General features: G+C 52.0%; 1 protein-coding gene across 4 annotated transcripts in view; it reads left to right on the forward strand.

Moving 5' to 3' along the window:
* NIN (ninein) overlaps positions 1 to 19,777 on the forward strand; it is a 99,965-nt gene that overhangs the window by 49,541 nt on the left and 30,647 nt on the right. For all 4 annotated transcript variants that reach the window (XM_044436327.1, XM_044436324.1, XM_044436325.1 and 1 more), the window contains exons 5-14: positions 5,922 to 5,961; positions 7,418 to 7,605; positions 9,973 to 10,122; positions 10,751 to 10,918; positions 12,807 to 12,943; positions 13,419 to 13,559; positions 15,226 to 15,400; positions 16,911 to 17,021; positions 18,349 to 18,438; positions 18,914 to 19,046. In XM_044436327.1, the coding sequence (XP_044292262.1) occupies positions 5,922 to 5,961; positions 7,418 to 7,605; positions 9,973 to 10,122; positions 10,751 to 10,918; positions 12,807 to 12,943; positions 13,419 to 13,559; positions 15,226 to 15,400; positions 16,911 to 17,021; positions 18,349 to 18,438; positions 18,914 to 19,046 (1,333 nt within the window). The remainder of the gene's footprint in view (positions 1 to 5,921; positions 5,962 to 7,417; positions 7,606 to 9,972; positions 10,123 to 10,750; positions 10,919 to 12,806; positions 12,944 to 13,418; positions 13,560 to 15,225; positions 15,401 to 16,910; positions 17,022 to 18,348; positions 18,439 to 18,913; positions 19,047 to 19,777) is intronic.

The following is a 19,777-nucleotide window of genomic DNA, read 5'->3' on the forward strand; positions in this document are numbered from 1 at the left end:
GGGGGGGGGGGGGCGGGGGGGGCCTCATCCAGAAGGCCAGGTGGCTCCTTTGTGTCTCTCCCCCCACCATTTTTATACTGACTCTTGAAGCTTTTCTGGCTCTTTGGGGGGTTTTTCTTAATGCCGTTGCCTTCTCCCGGGCAACCTCAGCTTGGCATTCCCCTGAGCTGGAAGTCTCCGATTTGGGGAGGGAATTCTAGGGAAAAAATTGGGTGCGATCGCACAGTAATACTTGTGCAGGATTAATAAAAATAGCAAATGGACCCAACGGGCCCAGAAATTCTTGCTTCTGTAAAGAAGGTGGGATCTACACTGTTGCTGTTCCACACCCATATCGTACGCCTATATATTTTTACACCAAGGGTATGCAAGCTGGTGCCTCCCAGATTATGCCCCCCAGCCAGGACAGGTGGTGCTCATGGATCATGGGGACTGTAGTCCTTTCTTGCTGTGCACTTTGTGTGGCTTCAGAGCATACCCTCTCACTGTACCTGTTGAATAAAGGTGCACAGTTCCTATTTTCACTGTGTAGATACATTTCCAACCTGATATCTCGGCTTCTACTGGCCTACCTGTATGTCTCTTTTCCTGGCGGCCCTGGTCCTAGGGTGCTTGCTTGTGACTTGTCAAAACAGGGGACATACATAAAAACAGAGTGAGCCAGAAGGGGTCTCCTGAGCCATCTAGTCTGGCCCCCGGCTCCAGCCGGCTCAACTCATGACATGCCTACTAAGTGTATGGTAGAAGATCATGATGTGTGATGTATTTATCACACATGTGCTGATAACAGGTGCGGATGCAAATTTAGAAAGAATTACAAGGATTTAAAGAGAGAAACGGAGCATCTTGGGAGTGTGCTGACCTGACTAATTCGCCATCCAGGTGTTCAAGGCCCAAGGACTCCCTTCTTCTGACGGTTCTTTGTCTTTATTACAGGCTTGGGAGAGCAGGACACCTTCAAAACAGAGCACAGTCCTCTAGTAGAAAAGGACACGTGGCCACCCTAGCAGGTCCATGCCACCAAAGATGGCTGAATTCTACCTGCACACGAACCCTGGCCTAGTACCAGGAGCCATTTTCGGGATAAAGTGGCCAGTGGCTACGGGCTCTGGGCCCTTTCCCGGAATAGCCAAAGGCCACTGGTGGTCTTTTTGTTCTCCCCCCCCAAGCGGAGAGGACCCAGCAGGGCTGCCTTTCCGCTTCCTGCCAAAACACGCAGGGAGATGACAGAAGCTGGAAACAAACCCTTTTCAGGAATCTAAATCAGATTAATGTTCCATGATCGGAGTGGCTGATAAATGTATATTTTAAAGTGACTCTTTAAAAATGAACCCCCCGTGGTCTGTGGGGCTGGGCCAGCGTGCAAGGACTTGTTCATTTTGCTGATGGGGGTTCGGTGTGCGCGGGAGGAGAACCCGTTCCCTGCCTCTTCTCCACGGCCGTGGAGCGTGGCCTGCCGCCTCCTTCCCCTCACCTTGTGGGTCACCCGAGGGGAACTGGGCATCACTTCTCCCTAATTCCTTAATACTGCTGCTGAAGCAAATCAGGCCGAATGCACCGTGCTTTGCGTCGCTGCAGGCGCGCTTGGGCGAGCCGGCCCCCGAGCATCCGCTGGGCGGCTGCAGGGGCTCAGCCAGCTCCTCTGCGATGTTCTGCGTAGTACCAGAGCAGGGCCGGCACTGTAGCTTATCCGTTTAACGATTGCGCGTTGATGCCCCGCCTGCCTTCTTACATCACCCCCGTCTCCTATTCCATCCTCAGAACAACAACCCTGTGAGGTAGGTTCCAGGGGAAGCAGGACCCTGCGACTGGGGCGTCAGACTGTCCCTCCAGCTCCTCCGCTCCCCAATCTCCTTTTTGCATTGCTTCCAGCTGTACAATGTCCGGTCGCAGGAAATGCGGCTTCCGTCCAGCTGGGGCTATTTAATCCCGGAATAGTAGAGTCGGAAGGGGCCAGGAAGACCATCAAGCCCAACCCCTGCTCAATGCAGGACTCGGTGGACCTTTCAGAATCCCTCTCCGAGGGCTGTCCAGGTGCGTCTTGAATGCCTCCGGGATGGGAGAGCCCACCACTTCCCATGGCCATGGGTCCCGTTGTTATACTGCTCTAGCAGTCAGGAGATTCTTCCTGATCCCTAGCCAGAATCTGGCCTCCTGGAACTTGAGCCCGTTATTCCGCTCCCGCACTTTGGGATGATGGAGAAGAGCTCTTGGCCTTCGCCGTTGCGACAGCCTTCCAGGATCTGCAGAGCACTATCTCCCCTCGGCCTTCCCAAGGCCAAACATATCCAGCGCTTTCCACCTCTCCTCATAGGGCCTGACTGACACACCTTTCGGCAGAGGCGCTCAGCTGTTTTGTTCCATTTGGACTGTTAAACAAACTGACATGTTTGCAGGACTAATACATGGCCCAGAATGCAGCTTTTGCATTTCTCTGAATGATGTGGTAAAGTTGGTTTTTGTTTTTTTTGTTTTTTAAGTTGAAACTGCATGGTATTTTAGGATGGCAGACATGCAAAACGTGCGGGTTTTTGTGCAATTTCTGAAAACAAAATCCCGGCCTGAGGCAGAAGTGGGCTAGAGCTGCTGCCTCTGACCGGAAAGAGGCAGCTGGACAGAGACGCGTCATGCCTAGTTTTAGGGCGAACTGGTTCCGTGGTCCCTCTTGGCAGCTGCTGGGCGACCGTGCGGACGCATCGTGCGGACGGTTCTCACCTGTAGCCAGGAGAGATGCTGTCAGACCGCCATGTGGACTCCCCGCCTCCCGCATGATGGAACAGAGCAGCCGTTTTAAAAGCAGAGTGACCTAATCCCGTTTCCATGGCTACCCTGTAGATTAATGATGTTTTAGCTGTAATCGGAATGACTGCTATTAAACTTTTGTATTTGGACAGTGGCGTCTTTCCCAGGCACCCAGCGGCCCTGCTCTGAAATCCAACCATTGTATGAATAGTAATGCATTGTCGCTTATATTATATTATATTACATTACATTAATATGGCACCCTATAGCACAAAGGGCTCTCTGGGTGGCTTACAATAAAAACACAAACTACCAACAATAAAACAATAAGCAGAGCAATGCAAACAATTAAACAAAAGTAAAAGCCAGAACATAGAAAATCTGATATTTGGGACAGGACTGTATTTTGTTTCTTATTTCTTTGTTTTTCTTAAACCGTGGGGCATTGACCCTCAGTCCGTCCGCTTGGAACTGCGGGAGCTTTCTCCCTCTCCTTTTCCGGCCGCCGCGTATGCATAAATAAGGAAGGGATTGTTCCGGGAACAGCTAAGGAGCAGGATCGCCGAAGGGGCACGGACGCTGCCTCATTTTGGCCCGGTGCCAGCGCTGCCCATTTCAAAAATAAACAGTCCATTGTCATCACACGCCCGGCCTCTCTTCTGCCTGATCAGTAGAGAACTGAAGAAAAATCCCCCTTCTGTGCAGAAAGACAGATCTTTTGCCAGAGGAGAGATGCGGCCGCCTCGCCCTTGGACTCTCGCTCGTTCTCGTTTCCTCAAGATTGATTAGGGTGTCCTCCTTCCCCGTCCCTCCATGCACAGCCCCGTCCCTGCTCGCTCACGTGTAAACGCACAGCTGCTCAGGGTCAGTCTTGAAGGACACGTCTGCCTCCTTCATGCCCAGAACAGAGGAAGCCCTGCAGCTCAAGAAACACAGAAACAGCGCGAGTCAGAAGGGGTCTCCCGGGCCATCTAGTCTGACCCCCGGCTCCAGCCAGCTCTGCTCACGACATGCCCACCACGTGCATGTCCAGCTTATCTTTGAAAAATAGAACACTGCACAGCAAATGTTTTCAGCGGTGTGTTCAACTGCCCCGTAAGTAGTATCGTTAGACCCATTTTTCAGACGGGAGGACTAAGGGGAAAGCTGCACAAGGGATTGCTGCTTGCTTTTCCCTCGCAGAAGAGCCTTGAGTTGTGTGTGCAGGGGGGTTGCTTTGGAAAATAGGTGTCCGCAGGAGCAGAGTGGACTTTATCTTCGCTGCAACGATGGCAAAAGACAGCATCACGCACTGCAAGGTTGCATTCATCTGTGTGGACAAAACACAGGTTGCTGCTTGGGCTGGTGCCAGAGAGAGGCAGGGCTCAGGCCTATAGAAGAGAAAAAGAGAATCGCAACTGTATAGAGGCTAATCCATTTATGCTCTTAATCCTGTGTGTGTCCTTAAAAGGCACCCCATTGAAAAAATGGATGTATGGGCGGGGGAAGAGGGCATGTGATTTCAGGGGAAAAAGCATCAGGGAAAAGACTTTGGGGCAGCAGGAGGTGAAGCTCCTGCAGACCAAAACCGAGCTATCTCGGGGGGGGGGGGGGGATCCGCAGGACCCCAGTCCTTGCAGCAAGTGTCCCTGGACAGCCGGGAGAAGCCGCATGAAAAATTCAGGGAGCGTTGTCCCCAAAGGCTGTCCCTACTCTTCCCACCCATAATCCCCTAACTGGCTTCCGCTTTCTTAGCAAACCGTAGCGTGCATCCAAACAAGTTGAGCTTGGTTTGAGGAGGATTGTCGTTTGAGCCAAACCTTTGTTTCCTGTGCTGGCCCGGAAGCTGGGAGGCAGTAGGGCCCTCCCTGTGCGGGACGGGAGCATCGAAACCCCGGTGCTCCGGGGCAGCTGCTGCCGCCTCCTGCAGTTCACCAAAGACTCTCTGATGTTGCACCCCGTTTGGGCCCTGATTCGGCTCCGCTGGCTATGCTGCATGGGTCTTGGGGGGCAGGAGGGCAGAGGGGCTGTGGAGACAGGACTGGCATCTCCCTGTGGCATCTGCTTTCAGTGGAGCACAGTGCCATCCTGCTTGGGAGCCTAGGGGCACTGCTTCTTGTGTGTGGCTTAGTTTTCCCATCTGTAAAATGGGAGTGATGCCCGACTTTCTAGGTTCTACCTGGTGTATCCATGAGAGAAGGAAGTCACATGTTTTGAAAGTTAGTGGTGGAAATTATCTCGAAATGGGCATATTTATCATGGGGGGCAGTCTTGGCTCCAAGAAATGGCAGAGACGAGAAGCTGGAGGACATCCAGAAATTCCTAGAACCTGGAGTTCATTGCTCAGTTTTTCCCCTTCTGATGTGATGTATAACAGCACCCCTCATCTCTAGGCAACACAGCCACCAGCTGGCTGCAGTGATGGGAACTGTAGTCCAACTTGTCTGGAAAAGGCTGATTTAAGCATATAACAGATTGTTGCAGTGCTTTAAAGACCATTTAATTCTGGTGGCAAACGCTTTCGTGGAACGGCGTGTACCACTCATTAAATTCCTGGAAGCAGTTCACTGAGGCACAAACCGTATGTACATATGGAGGAGGAGGAGGAGGAAAGTTAAAAATGCCGTTCAGTTTGGGCAGTGCCTCTGCCACAATAACTCCCTAGTCCTCAAGGTGACAACTGATTGTGTGTCAGCTTTGCTATAACAGGTGAGCACATCTGGAAACAGAATTGGGTTTTGCAAAGGCATGAATGGTATAATGAAATATGGAATATGGTAATTAATGACAAACTGATGACAGAAATAAAACTTTAAAAAGGGTTAATGAAAGCAATATAATGAAATTTGTGAAGATTTTGTAAAAGCAGTATTGCTAGAAGGCAACAGTTGTAAACCCAATCAAGATTATATAACTTTCTGGAGGGGATATGGGTATAATTGAAGTATATTATATATTATATGTATACGATGGTGGTTTTGGTTTCTGGGGTGGTGGGGGCACTCCTTCATTTATTCTTTTTTTAATTATTGTGTTCTTGTTGTGTTATATTATTATTGTTGTAATTGTATTTATGTTTTTTTTTCTGTCAAAATAAGGGGATAAAAAAAAGGAAAAAAAGAGGGGGAAACAGGTGAGCACATCTGTCCACACCCCAGTATTTCAGTTCTTTCTCTCTCCCTTTTTTTTCTCTCTTTTAGCACTGGAGATCCCAGGACAGTGAGGAATACGAAGCCGAAGGTAAGAAGGGAGGGGACTCTCTGGTTCTTTTTAAAAGGTGTGGAACAGCAGCCGGGAGAGTTCTTTTCGCACAAACAGGGAGAAAAGCATCCTCAGGTCCAGCTTTGGGAAGAACCTGGAAAAACACGTGGAAAGTTCATGCAGCTTATCCAGTAAAATAGGACCAGGCCGGGCCCTGGACAACTCCGTTATAGGAACTGTAGGGTCCAATCTGTGCTCAATCTGAGCGACTTCACCCGCAAAGCGCTGTGCTAATTTGTCACAGTGGTCTTCTTTGGGCTTCTTTGGGGCCAATGCATAAAAGGCCGCGGGGCGCTTGGAGCAGCTTCCCTGGGCAGCACAGAAGATGTGACGCTAGCGGAGGAGAAGGTTCTCTTCCCGACCCTCACTGCCACGGAGCGGGCGCAATATTATTTATTTATTTATTTAGAGTTTTTGTATGCCGTCCCATCGCTTATAGCCTCAGGACGGCTCACATAAATAAATAAAAATGACACAAAATACAATTAAAATCCAGAAACACCCTGGCTGCACAATTAAAACCTATAGATATTAAAATATTTTTTTAAATAAAAAGGTCTTAGCCTGGCGCCGAAAAATAAATAACGACGGCGCCAGGCAGACCTCTCTGGGGAGCTCATTCCATAGGTGGGGCGCCACCACAGAGAAGGCCCTCCTCCGGGTACTTTGCCTCCTGATGTCTCTCCTGGAGGAGGGCCTCTGCTGCCGATCTCAAGGGGCGGGAGGGCAAATATGGAAGTAGGCGTTCCTTTAGGTATCCAGGTCCCAAGTCGTTAAGGGATTTATAGGTGATAACCAGCACCTTGAATTGAGCCCTGACTTCGATGGGGAGCCAGTGGAGCTGGTAGAGGACTGGGGTTATGTGAGAGTAACGCCCAGTCCCCATCAGCAACCTGGCAGCTCTGTTTTGCACCATCTGAAGTATCTGGACCGTCTTCAAGGGCAGCCCCACGTAGAGCTCATTACAGTAGTCCAACCGGGAAGTCACCAATGCACGCGTCACTGTCGCCAGGCAGTCGTCCTCCAGTGAACTCCTGCCCATGTTCGGTCAGCTGCAGCCCGGCTTTACTCCACCAGTGCTCCAACCATCTTCCCAGTTGCTCCTTGCCCACAATTCCACTGTGGATCATATGCCAGGTGGGCTCTACCCATGGGGAAGGGCTTCGGTGCAATCGTGTCCATTCCCGGGCTGCCCCCGAATTCTGTGAGGTGAGGTGGGCTTCAACAGGAGCACCAGCCATCTCACCCGGTCTAGAGATGGATCAGGATTCCAGGCGCAGAACTATGATTCCTGCCCGATTGGTCTCAGCTCAGGCAAGAGGGCGCAGAATTGGTAGAAGCCGACGGTCAGGGTGGGGGGTGTCTGTGGGGCAGCGGCAGCCGTTGTAGGCAGGATGCCCTGGTTTTGTCATGCTGAGCTCACTGCTTTCCCCAGGCCAGCTGAGGTTCTGGAACCCCGATGACTTGAACGCAGCCCAGGCCAACTCCCCGACGCGGGACTGGATAGAGGGGAAGCTGCGCGAGGTGTGCGAGAGCCTCGGCATCTCCCGGGACGGCCACCTGAGCAGGAAGAAGCTGGTCTCCGTTTGCGAGCAGTATGGGCTGCGGAATATCAACACCCAGGTACCCAACCCCCTGCGAAAGGAGGACGAGGCTGCACTAGTGCACTGATTTATAGGCTTGGATGCATGTTAGAAATCAGTATTTCAACAGAAATATGGTGCCGACTTTTCCAAACAGGAATGGGTGAGGACGCAGGGGGCACCCGGGCTACAAGTGGAAACATAGAACATAGAACCAGAGAAACAGAGTGAGTCAGAAAGGGTCTCTCAGGCCATCTAGTCTGACCCCCAGCTCCAGCCAGCTCAACTCATGACATGCCTATGATGTTGTTTAGTCGCAGTCGTGCCCGACCCATCACAACCCCATGGACAACATTCCTCTAGGCTCTCCTGTCCTCCACCATCCCTTGGACGCCACCCAAACCCACATCCACCTCTCTAGTGACCCCATCCAGCCCCCCCATCCTCTGCCGCCCCCTCCTTCTTTTGCCATCTATTGTTCCCAGCACCAGGCTCTTCTCCAGGGAGTCCTTCCTTCTCATTAGGTGGCCAGAGTATTTGAGCTTCATCTTCAATATCAGTGCAGGCCAATCCCATGCCAAACTCAGATGTAAGTGCCACAAACTCAGTGGAGGCTACTAAGAAACCAAGAACTTCCTTGGCGGAAGACTTGGGATAGAAATGCTTGGTATAAGTTGTTGTTGTTGTTAGTTACGAAGTCGTGTCTGACCCATCGCAATCCCATGGACAACACTCCTCCAGGCCTTCCTGTCCTCCACCTTCCCCCAGAGTCCACCCAGGCTCATACCAACTGCCCCAGTGACCCCATCCAGCTTCCTCATCCTCTGCCCTCCCCTCCTTCTTTTGCCTTCGGTTCTTCCCAGCATCAGGCTTTTCTCCAGGGAGTCCTTCCTTCTCATCAGGTGGCCAAAGTATTTGAGTTTCACCTTCAGCATCTGGCCTTCTAAAGAGCAGTCAGGGTTGAGCTCCTCTAGGACTGACCGGTTTGATCGCCTTGGGGTCCAAGGGACTCGCAGGAGTCTCCTCCAGCACCACAATTGAAGGCCTCAACCCTTTGGCGCTCAGCCTTCCTCATGGTCCAACTCTCACAGCCATACATTGCGGCTGGGAAAACCCCACGGGCAGCATCACAAGGCCTACCATTTGCATGCCCCAAAAATCCAGGAATAGAGTCAGGTGGGACCTGGAAGGTCATTTCTTCATTATATTTGTATGCCACCTTTCTCCCCTTGTGGAACTCAGGGTGGCTCCAAGCAGTTCCCAGGTGGTCTCCCCTCCAAGCCCAGGCCAGCCTCAGACCTGCTTAGCTTCAAAGTGGGGATGCCTTATGCACCTTCAGACCGCACTCTGGTCAGGTGGCATGTGTGGAATTTCCTATGGGCCATGCATGTCCCCCGGCAGTGGCCGTGTCACGCGGGCCACATGCTGTGAATAGCCAGGGGGCCTTCCTGTGCAGACCCCCCACCACTAATGGGGGCCGTGGCTTTTCCTACGCGTGAGCAAGTGGGAGGACCGACTCACTGCACAGCCCTTTGCCCAAATCCCACCAAAGTGCGTCTTCTGTACTGCCCTGCAGCTTCCTAGCCGGACGCTGCCCCCTCCCCAGCTGGGAAGACTTAGGCATCTCCAGCCAAAGGCAGGTCCCAGATAAGAGCATCTTCCTGCTAAGTTGGGCGAAAGGTGGGAGGAGACCGACAGGTGCGATTCAGCACATGCTGCAGCTACAAAGACCTTCCTGCTTTCCCTTATCCAACTCAGACAACCATTGGAAGTGCAGTTAACACTCCCTAGCCTTCTCCCAAAGTCAAGGAAGAAGCCTCTGCCCATGTAAAGAGTTGGCTCCGACCTGGAAGCTCCTCCCTGCCCCCCCCCCTTCAGTAAAGCTTGTGACTCCACCATCCAGGGGTTCTTTTCCTGGGGTGTCCATGGGGAGCAAGCCACGCCCTGCTGCATAATTCGGATGAGGTGACTCATTGCACACAGTTTAGCCATGATCCACACTCAAGCTCTGTTGTGGTGGTGGTGGTTGTCAGTCACGAAGTCGCGTCCGGCCCATCGCGGCCCCGTGGACAACACTCCTCCAGGCCTTCCTTTCCCCCACCGTTCCCCGAGTCCCCCCAAGCCCACCTCCACCGCCCCAGTGACCCCACCCAGCCCCCTCATCCGCTGCCGCCCCCCCTCCTTTTGCCGTCTATCGCATGTGGGCTGTTCTGCTGTCTGGTCCAGGTCATTCCCCTTCCCAGCTCTTAGGGTCAGGAGGGTCAGAGAAGGAACGGTGAATCGGGGCCGGAGGCTGGTTCCCCTCAGTGCAGAACGTGCATTCTTTGTTCCCCACGACGCACAAGGAGCCCGGCTTTTGTTCCGTGCCTTTGCCCCTCTCCAGGGACCGCGCTTTTCTCTTCCTCAGGTGCTGGAGGACATCTTCCAGAACCTCGAGCCCAGCAACAGCACAATGAGCATCGAAGACTTTTTCTATGGCTTGTTCAAAATCGGGAAGCCTCTCCCGCCGTCCGCCTCCACGCCGTACAGACAACTCAAGCGGCACCTCTCCATGCAGGTGGGCGCCCGGGGACCACTTCCCCCACGTGGCTAACTAAGGGCCTGGCCCGATCTCGCTTAGGTGGACAGAAGCCCAGCAACAGAATGCTGGGACTTGGAATCCCTTTCTGCTATGCTTGCCTAGACCGGGCCCTAAAAGGCGCCATCAGATCAGCTCTGGGCCAGATTCTTCCCCGATGCAGTATGCGCTCTGAGAAGAGCTTCTGTGATAGAGCTGAAATTTTAAAAGATCTTTGAAAGAATTTGAAATAGCTGCTTGTTTTACGATTAATAATAGGTTGTAATGCTACGTTTTAAAATGGTCTTTCTCCACTGGATTTATATCCCACTCCATTAGCCAAAAAGGCTCTCTTTATATCATTGCTGTTGGTTTTAAAACTTATCAAACATTTTCCCTGGATTTGATCATGGGTTCTTTTATATTATATCACCTCGTTCTCACTGAGATGGAAACCTAATGCTGAACAACTTCAAAATGGGGCTCAGCCGTTCCAAGCAGTTCCTTCCATTTAGAAATCCAGCAGTTCAGGGGAAGGAGCCCAGATCTGACCTTCATCCTGCGTGGAGTTTGGAGGCTGGTTAATGACTCAGCCCCCCCTCTGTCCCCCCCCCCCATGCTCTTCCAGGCCTTTGATGAAAGTGGGAGGCGTACCACAACACCATCCGCAATGACCAGCACCATTGGCTTCCGGGTGTTCTCCAGCCTGGATGATGGGTTGGGTTATGCTGAGGTGGAACAGATCCTCGATGCCTGGCACGAAGAAGGCATAGAAAACAGCCATGAGATCCTGAAGGTAATCGGTTCTCTCGCCACCCACTGGCGTGTGATTCCAGGGCAGATCGACAGGTGCTGTATGGAATCGGCCCCTTTTGGCTTGCCCGCCTTGATCTCTGGGGGGAATTTCTCTTCCCTTATTCCATTTCCATACCTCCCACTATCCAGAGCTCTCTGGAAGGTGCACAGCAATGCCATAAAGTACAATTATCGCAAAAGCAAAGCATTGGAATACATTTTAAATAGCTCAATCAATCAGTTCTTTATTCGGTCATTGACCAGCCAATAAATAAAACACAAAATTGCAATTAGTTAAAAATAAGAAAAATACAGTACTAATAAAATTAGGACAATTAATGAATATCTAAATAGAGAAATATGCAGTAAAACTGACCTGGGAGAGGAAAAATCAAATCACCAGGGCAGGGTAGCCGCCTGGGCTGAAGGCATCTTTAAAACCTTCAGCATAAAGGACCGTCTTGTCTTGGCACTAAAAAGATGAGCGATTTGGCACCAGCCGGACCTGCGGGTGCAAGAACTCTCCACTAGAACTTCCATCTTCTCCCGGAACGACTGTCTTCAGCGTTTGTTAGTGGAGATACTGGCACAGTTAAAACATACAGTTGGCATGTCCTTGTGAGGGGTGGCCCCCTCTAGCCCGGGCTTTGGCCTCTTCTAGCTGGCAGTGTCTGCAGGACCACCCGTCGGGCACGGAAAGGCGATGCGGAGGCCAGCGAGGCCAGCGATGGGCAGCAGGTCACCTTTAATCACCTGTGGGAGTGTGGGGGGGGGCTAGAATCTGACCTGTAGAAACTATGGCACCCATCGTGCGTCCTCCTGCCAATCCAGCCACATGCTCAACAGTGGTCTGCCCCAGTACAGAGCGGAACTCTGTAGGGATCGCTGCCGTACATCAGTGGAACAGCGGACCGGACCGACACCGCCCGGGAGCCACACTGTGTGATGGCACTCACAACTTTTTATTTATTTATGTGTAGCTTTTATGAGCCATCCCTGTACGAGCATCTCAGGACGGTTTGCAACAAACAAGAAGTAAAATGGAAATTAAAATAGCACTGCATGCAGTATATCGCGCATTAAAACCAATTAAGCATTCAAATAACGGGAGGATTAAAAGGTTCCTGGCTCTCTGTGGCTGCTGGCCTTGCTGGCCAGGGGCTCCCTCCTTCCCCAGAGGCGGCCTGCCTGCAACCCCCGCTGCTGAGGCGCTGGGCAGGCAGAGGGCCCGTGCCCATCCTGCTGGAGGGATCCCGTGGCAGCTGGCTGGCCCCCGTGTGCTGGACTAGCCGGACCCGGCATCGGATCCAGCAGGGCTGTTGTCGCGGCCTTACGTGCATCCAAGCCTGGCAGTCTTAGGTCTGCCGGGAGCAGCAGCTGCTTCTGATCTGCTGTCGTGCCGACTTTGCCCTTGGTGGGGGAGGCGGGAACAGGTGGGAACAAAGCCTTGAGCGACTCAGGAGGACAGTATGGGTGGGAGGGGCTGGGTGAGGGGGCAGCGCTTCCACGTTTTGGGGATCCATTTGGAAGAGGGTTCTCATCCTCCAGTCCTTTTCTGGAGATGGGCTGAGCGTGGGCACCAGCTCCTCAATTCTAGCTTGCTTCAGAAGGTCCAGGTGGTACTTGGTTTCCAAGTACGGCTTTTGATTTGTGGAGTGCATCTTAGGTGGTTCCCCAAGATGGTTAGTTTCAAGACCATAATGCCCTGTGCTGCTTTCATCCCTCCAGTTGGACTGGAACAATACAACATTCTATTTTGATTATTTTTCCTTTTTTATTACTATTTTCTTAACATTCAGTGTTGATTATCATGTCCTGAAAGTCCAGAAATTGGTCAGAAAACCCGGCTTCTAACAGACTGACAATTTCTGCCACTTGTTCTCTGGCAGGACTTAGACTTCAGCCTGGATGGGAAAATCAACCTAGCAGACCTCACCCTTGCTCTGGAGAATGAGCTGCTCGTGGCAAAGAACAGAATATATCAGGCAGCGCTGGCCAGCTTCAAAGCAGAGATCCGCCACTTGATGTAAGCGTGTTTCGGTTTTTTAAATATGCCCCGATTATCTGGCATCATCAGCTGCTGAGCTGGCGGTGTCTTTACATGGCAGCCCACTCCGCCCCCATGTGCCTGAGCTCTCTGAATGGGCCGCAGCATCTAAACCAGTCCCGGAGAAGACACACACAGGGGCATTGTGGTGTAATGGCCGCAATGATTGGTAAAATCGGATCACAGTGATTAAAGCATCCAGGAATAATAATAATTATTATTATTATTATTATTATTATTATTATTATTGTTATTGTTGTTATTATTATTAGAACATTTCTATGCCGCCCCTTGCGGAGCAGTCGAAGTCTTCTTGGATGCAAGATGGGCTAAAATGCACCGGCGTCTGCGCACAGGCCTGGCTGGAGGGATCCAGGCCAGCGGCTGCCTCCCGTCAGTGCCGGGAAGCCCAGCGTGTCTGTCCGGTGCCCGAGATCTGTTTCCTTTCATTCAGGGAACGAGTCGACCAGGTTGTCAGGGAAAAGGAGAAGTTGCGCTTGGACCTGGAGAAGGCAGAGAAGCTGACGTCGCGCATGGCCTCCGAAGTGGATGACCACCATGCTGCCATCGAACGCCAGAATGAGTACAACCTCAGGTAGACTGCACCTGGCTTAGGCTTCTCCATTCGTAGCATTGCAGTCCGTCAAGGGAGCAAAGCGACTAGCAGGGCGTGTTGGAGACCAGAAGTGGCAAGGTTGGGCATATGCCCCAGAGGACTGTGGGTGTCGGGGGCAATCCAGCCCTCCTTTTCTCCCTATTAGTGGGGAGGGGTCCTAAGGCGGGGTGGGGCTCTTGCAGCAACCACACTGGTGGCCCTGCCGCATCACCTACGTGTGGCCTGCCAAATGTCGGGGGGGCAGGGGAGAACCAGCATGGCATTCCGCACACCTTTGCCAAATTCCAGCTTCTTCGGGCTTTCTTCATCTGTGCTGCAGTTTCTGCATGAGCCCAGTTCATGTTAAGTTCAGTTAAATCAGTTCAGTTAAATCAGCCTGCCTTGTGCCCCGCAACTACAACTCCCAGCATCCCCAGCCTGCTCTGATGCTGCACCGCAGCACACTGAATCTGGAGGGCACCCCACTTGGGAGAGGCTGTCTTCAACGGCGTCCTTGTTTTCGCACATTCGGAAATTCCGCTTTTGCCATTTTCCAACGTGGCAGAAAGTCATGGGACGTTGATTTTAAGACTTCCGTGGCCAGATGCATGGGTGATCGCACAGATTCGTGGGAAGACAACCCCTGGAGGTGCCCGGCTTCGCCACCCCACTGCATCTTTAGAACTGACCTCCTCTCTCCTGGACCAACACGGGGCTGTGGTCCAGCACGCCTGGAGGTTACCAAGGTTGGACCAGCAGTCAGCTTCTTGGTGTCCTCAAAATATTTTGCAATGCAGTTCCCATCGTCCCTTGCCTTTGGCCATGCTGGCTGAAGAGGATGGGAGTTGGAGTCTGAAACAGCCAAGTTAGTTAGTTAGTTAGCTTAAGACTTTTCAAGACTGTCATTTTCCGAAATCTCGGGACGGTTTAACAATACAATAATCTGAAATAAAACACAGCATCCTAAAAATTCTAACTGACAATAAAACCCCAATTAAAGCAATCAGATCTTAAAACATGGGGAAAATAAAAAGAATAAAGTGATGGTGCCAGGTGAACCTCTCTGGGGAGTGAATTCCACAATTGGGGTGCCACCGCAGAGAAGGCCCTTCTCCGGGTAGTCACCCTCCTAATCCCCTTCAGGGAGGGCACCTGGAGAAGGGCCTCTGCCCCAGATCTTAAGGGGCAGGCTGGGACGCACGGAAGGAGACGCTCCTTCAGGTAACCAGGCCCTAAGCCGTTCAGGGCTTTATAGGTCTTCACCAGCACCTTAAATTGGGTCTGGGCTTCAACTGGTGGCCAGTGAAGGTGGAAAAGGACCGGCTATGTGTTCATACCTGCTGGTCCCCATTAACAACCTGGCAGCTCTATTCTGGACCAGTTGAAGTATCCGGACCGTCTTCAAGGGCAGCCTCACGTAGAGCGTGTTACAGAAGTCTGTAAATTGCCTATGAGAGCTGCTGGTTCAAACATGGTGGCTTCCCTCCCTTCTTTCCACATCACATTCATTGCATCTGAGAGATTGCATTGCTTGGGTCCTGGAGCAGAAAAGGAATTGTCATTTTATTGAGCCATTCAGCCACTGAGATGTCAGTGCGGCCAGGAACCTTTTGGCTATGGATTCCCAGAGGAACCGAAACGGTTTCCCCTTCCTCTCTGCCCACAGCAAGCTGGATGAGGACTACAAGGAGCGGGTTGCGGCTCTCAGAAATGAGCTCCGAAAAGACCGCGAGCAACTCCAGCTGCAGGCCGGCAAGCAGCGGGCCGAGCTGGAGCAGGAGATGGAGAAGCTGCGAACGGAAGAGAACTACCTCCGTGACCGCTTGGCCCTGACCCTGAAGGTAACGGCAGGAGCCACGCGGGCGGATTGCCGGCCATGGACGCCTTGCCCAGCCATTTCCGCGGCCGGCCGGCCCTCCCTGTCCGGATGGCATCGCTTGACTTTTCCCTGTTAGTTTTAGCAAGGGGATCCTGTTTGTGTGTGCGCGTGCGTGCGTGCGTGCGTGCGTGCGTGGAAGTGTGCAGATGTGCAGCTCCCTGATCCAGCCCTGAGAGTGAAAAAAATTTGGGCACCCCAGCTTCAAGGTAGCATTCATTCATTTATTTATTTATTTAAGCATTTATATGCCGCCCCAATCGCCGAAGCCTCGGGGCGGCTCACAACATGAAGAAAAATACAATAGTAACAATATAAAAATAACAATATAAAATAAATAACAATATAAAAGAAGCATGAATGTGAGCTTCGTGTCTACATGCTGCTTTCTCTCCTTTGGCTAAATATTTCTTTATTTACATGTATTTATAGGCTGCCTATAATTGTCGAGGCCTTCCTGGGTGGCTTACAGTACATAAAACATATTAACAGAGTAAAACACATTAAACCCAATTAAAACATAACAAATTAAACATCTATAAAAGCAGTTAAAAAGGGCCACAGCATGCAGGCTAAATGTTAAAAAAATCCTAAAAAGATATATCATCTTCATACAGCAGCTGTTTTCCAACAGGGAGTCCAAGATGGCTTATCTTAACTCCCTCCTTTCCACCTGGTCCTCCCAAGGACCCTGTGAGGTGGGCTAGGCTGAGACTGAGCCAGTTGCTTCCAAGTTTTAATTGTAATTGTTTTATTCATTTATTCCTGTGAGCTGTCCCGAGGCTATGTAGCAAGGGGACGGCATATAAAAACTTCAAATAAATAAATAAATAAATTCGGCCTCAGGCCAGCCCCTGAGCATCACAGCTGAGTGGGGACTTCATCTTCATTCCCCGTGTCCGGCTCACACTCTAACCACTGTGCCACACTGTTTCTGCCCTGCCTCTGCGCTCGTCTGTAGACCTTCCCTGCCCATCTTCACATTTCAGTTAAGTCTGAGACATTGAATAGGGTTTTCAAAGGAAAAATACTCAAGCGGGAATTTATTCTTCAAAATGGGCCACAAAGCCTGGAGCCGTCGCTTACACTGGCAAGGTGTAATATTTTTATTGTATAATTTATATTTGTATATTTTGTTCTTGTTGTGAGCCGCCCCGAGGCTTTGTTGCGATGGGGGCGGCATAAAAATGTTTTAAATAAATAAATAAACAAACGTAAGGAACGGCTCCATTTTGGCCACCGTGTACCAGTGAGTGCTGGACTGGTCTGGCATGATGCTTCTGCGACCCCCCACCCCAAATTCCGCACCTTTTGCACCCCAGTTCTCATGGCCGCTCCAGTTCACCCTTCTTGCTTCCCCACTTCTATCCCGCTCCTCTTGAGTTCTCACATTTCCTTCCCACCCTGGGTGTACTGGGCGTATTTGCTTTTTGAGAGGGGGCTTTGATGTTTGAGACTCGCCGGCTTCGTTTTAGGAAAACAGTCGCTTGGAAAAAGAGCTCCTGGAGACCGGAGAGAAGCTGGTGAAATACGAGAGCACAGTGAGCAAGCTGCAAAAGTACTGGGAAAACGTCCTTGCAGAGAAGGTGAGTCGCTTTTCCTTCTTGTGGGACCGTCAGTGGCCGATTAGGGCCTTCACCGAGGAAAGCTGATTTAATGAGCGGGCGATATGCCAAGAGAAAGACAAAGGGTGCAGTTTTATGCATGGTGAGACTTAGCTATCTTACAGCTCCCAGTCCTTTCAATGCCAGGAAATGATCTTCTTTTTAATTTTTAGGAGGATATTAGGATATTAGGAGGGTGAGTACCTGGAGGAGGGCTTTCTTTGCGGTAGCGCCCCACTTACGGAATGCGCTCCCCAGAGAGGTCCACCTGGCGCTGTCATTATTTTTTTTTCGGTGCCAGGCCAAGACCTTTTTATTTAAACAATATTTTAATAACTGTTAATATTATTTATTGGTTTTAATTTTTACAGCCAGGGTGAATCTGGATTTTAATATGTATTCTTTATATGCTTGTTTATTTATTGTGTTGGAAGCCGTCCCGAGGCTCATGCGAATGGGACGGCATACAAAAACTCCAAATAAATAAATAAATAAATAATTTTCCCTTGGCTTTTTGATTTCTCTGTGGCTCTAAAAATCTGCTTTTGCTTCTACCTGTTATTCAAGGGCCCCGTGATTTGGATCTTAATTTGGCGTTTGGCATCACAATTTATTTCCTCCTCCTCTTTACTTTCATCATCATCTAGATGATGGTTTTTACTCCAGCCCTCCTGGTTGGACTAGCATGCCCATCATTCCACAAATTGCCATGTAGCTGAACACATCCGGTTTGGGGAAGGTTGTTTTAGTCTGCCAACCACTCTAGGTCCGATCCTATGTAAGTTTAGGCAGGAAAACAACTTACGAAGCGCATTTCACGTTGTAGGTCTTTTTCCTGTCTTAATTTGCATGGGGTTCTTTGCAATCATGTTGCTAAGCTGAAGCATCTTCTACCAGGTCCAAATGAACCGGGCAGGCTGGGCAACAGCAGGGAACCCGCTCTGCAGTTTTAAAGACTCCGCTTCAACTTTTAGTATTTTTAGTGAAAATGTTTTGAGCAGGTGGGCATGAACAGATTCTCTCATAGCAGAGGCAGTGGAGACTTCCTGCCAGCCAGAGTTGGCATGCTTGGCTTGGCTTGGCTTGGCTTGGCTTGGCTTGGCTTGGCCTGGCCTGGCTTGGCTTGTTAAAAGCCAGGAGGCGCCACTGATTGGCTGCCCCAGAGCTCCCTGCGCCAGAGTCCAGCAAAAGACGTTAGACTTTGCGCCCCGAGCCGGCTGGAACTGCTCACATCAGCGAGGCAGAAACTATCTAGCTGGCTTGGCTGTTCATGCGGAGCCGACAGGTGAGCGTGTGTCTCTGGCCACAGTTCGGGGACCTCGATCCTGGCAGCGCGGAGTTCTTCCTGCAGGAGGAGCGGCTGATGCAGATGAAGAACAAGCACGAGGCGCAGTGCAGGGTGAGCGCGCTGCGAAGGGGCGCAGGTCGGGTGCCGGGTGCCGTGGGCTGGTCTGCCCCGGCTGCGAACGGGGTGGTGCCTCCAGCCCCAGCTTTCTTTTCTAAGAGAGCTGCTGTGGCGCAGTGGCAAAGCGAGGGCATCGGCGAGGCCCCGATTCGCGTCTCCCTGCGGCCACGAACTGGCCAGATGCCACTGGCCAAGCCACAGTTTGCTTAGCTTAACTTCACCACCACCCCGGGGCAATGGCCCTGTCCTACCTCGCAAGGCTGTTGCACGAAGCGCCACACACTGCCGTAGAAAGGCGAAGGCTCTGCTCTTAAAGCACCTTGTTTGCCTCTCCTCCTCGGTGTTGAAGAGGACTGGGGCCAGCTGCCCCCCGCCCGGCCACCCCCAAAAGATGGCTGCCCCGGCCAACTGTGGCGGGGGGGCTGCCCCATTGCTGGGCTGGGCTGCCAGCGCCCCTCTTGTCGCCCAGGAGCTGCAAGATCAGATCGATGAGCTGCAGTCTCAGCTGGAGTCGTTCCAGGCACAAGGCAGAGCTGGCCGCTCTCCGCTGAAAAACTCACTCTTTGAGGAGCTGGGCCATGGCGCAGCGGAGTGCGATCAAGGTAACTTGGGCCGGCATGCAGAACAGCATGGGGGGGGGGCGGGGGTCCCCAGCAGCCTTCCGCAGGCTAGGTGGCAGGGGGTGCAGCCACGGACAATACCTGCCCGCCCGAGCCCTCCTCGGGGCCCTCTCCAGGTGGCGAGCCCGCATTCCCGTGGTTCTCTCCCACCCGAGTGCAATTCCTTCAAGGCCAGACCCCCCCCAGAGGGACCGACGGTCCTGCCCCCCAGCTTTAAGCCTTCGGGGCCGTTGAAGCGGCTACTGCAGGAGGCCAGCCTGCCGGGAGGCAGCAGAGGCCTTCTGCACACCTCCTCGCCGACCGGGCAGAGAGGAGTTCTTGCGAAAGAGAGTGTCGCGGCGCTGCCCCTGCCTGGGGCCCGCCAGATGGTCTGGCCTGCTGCTCCCGTCCGCTGTGCCCAAGGTGGCCCCTCACTGACGGATCCTGGCAACCGTCGTTCCAAATCCCTGGATACGATTCAGGAGAAATCAGGGCAGCGTAAGCAAAAGCAGGTTCAAAGCATGACGCCATAGCTGCCAGCCAAGCTTCCAGCAGCCTCTGCCCATCTGTTTTTGTCTGTTTGGTCGTGAATTAGTGCCCGACCCATCGCGACCCCATAGACCACACTCCCCCAGGCCTTCCTGTCCTCCACCGTCCCCCGGAGTCCACTTAAGCTCACACCGACTGCCTCAGTGACTCCATCCAGCCACCTCATCCTCTGCCGTCCCCTTCGT

This window comes from Varanus komodoensis, unplaced genomic scaffold (assembly GCF_004798865.1).
Source record: "Varanus komodoensis strain SLA01 unplaced genomic scaffold, ASM479886v1 scaffold3, whole genome shotgun sequence".
NCBI lineage: Eukaryota > Metazoa > Chordata > Lepidosauria > Squamata > Varanidae > Varanus > Varanus komodoensis.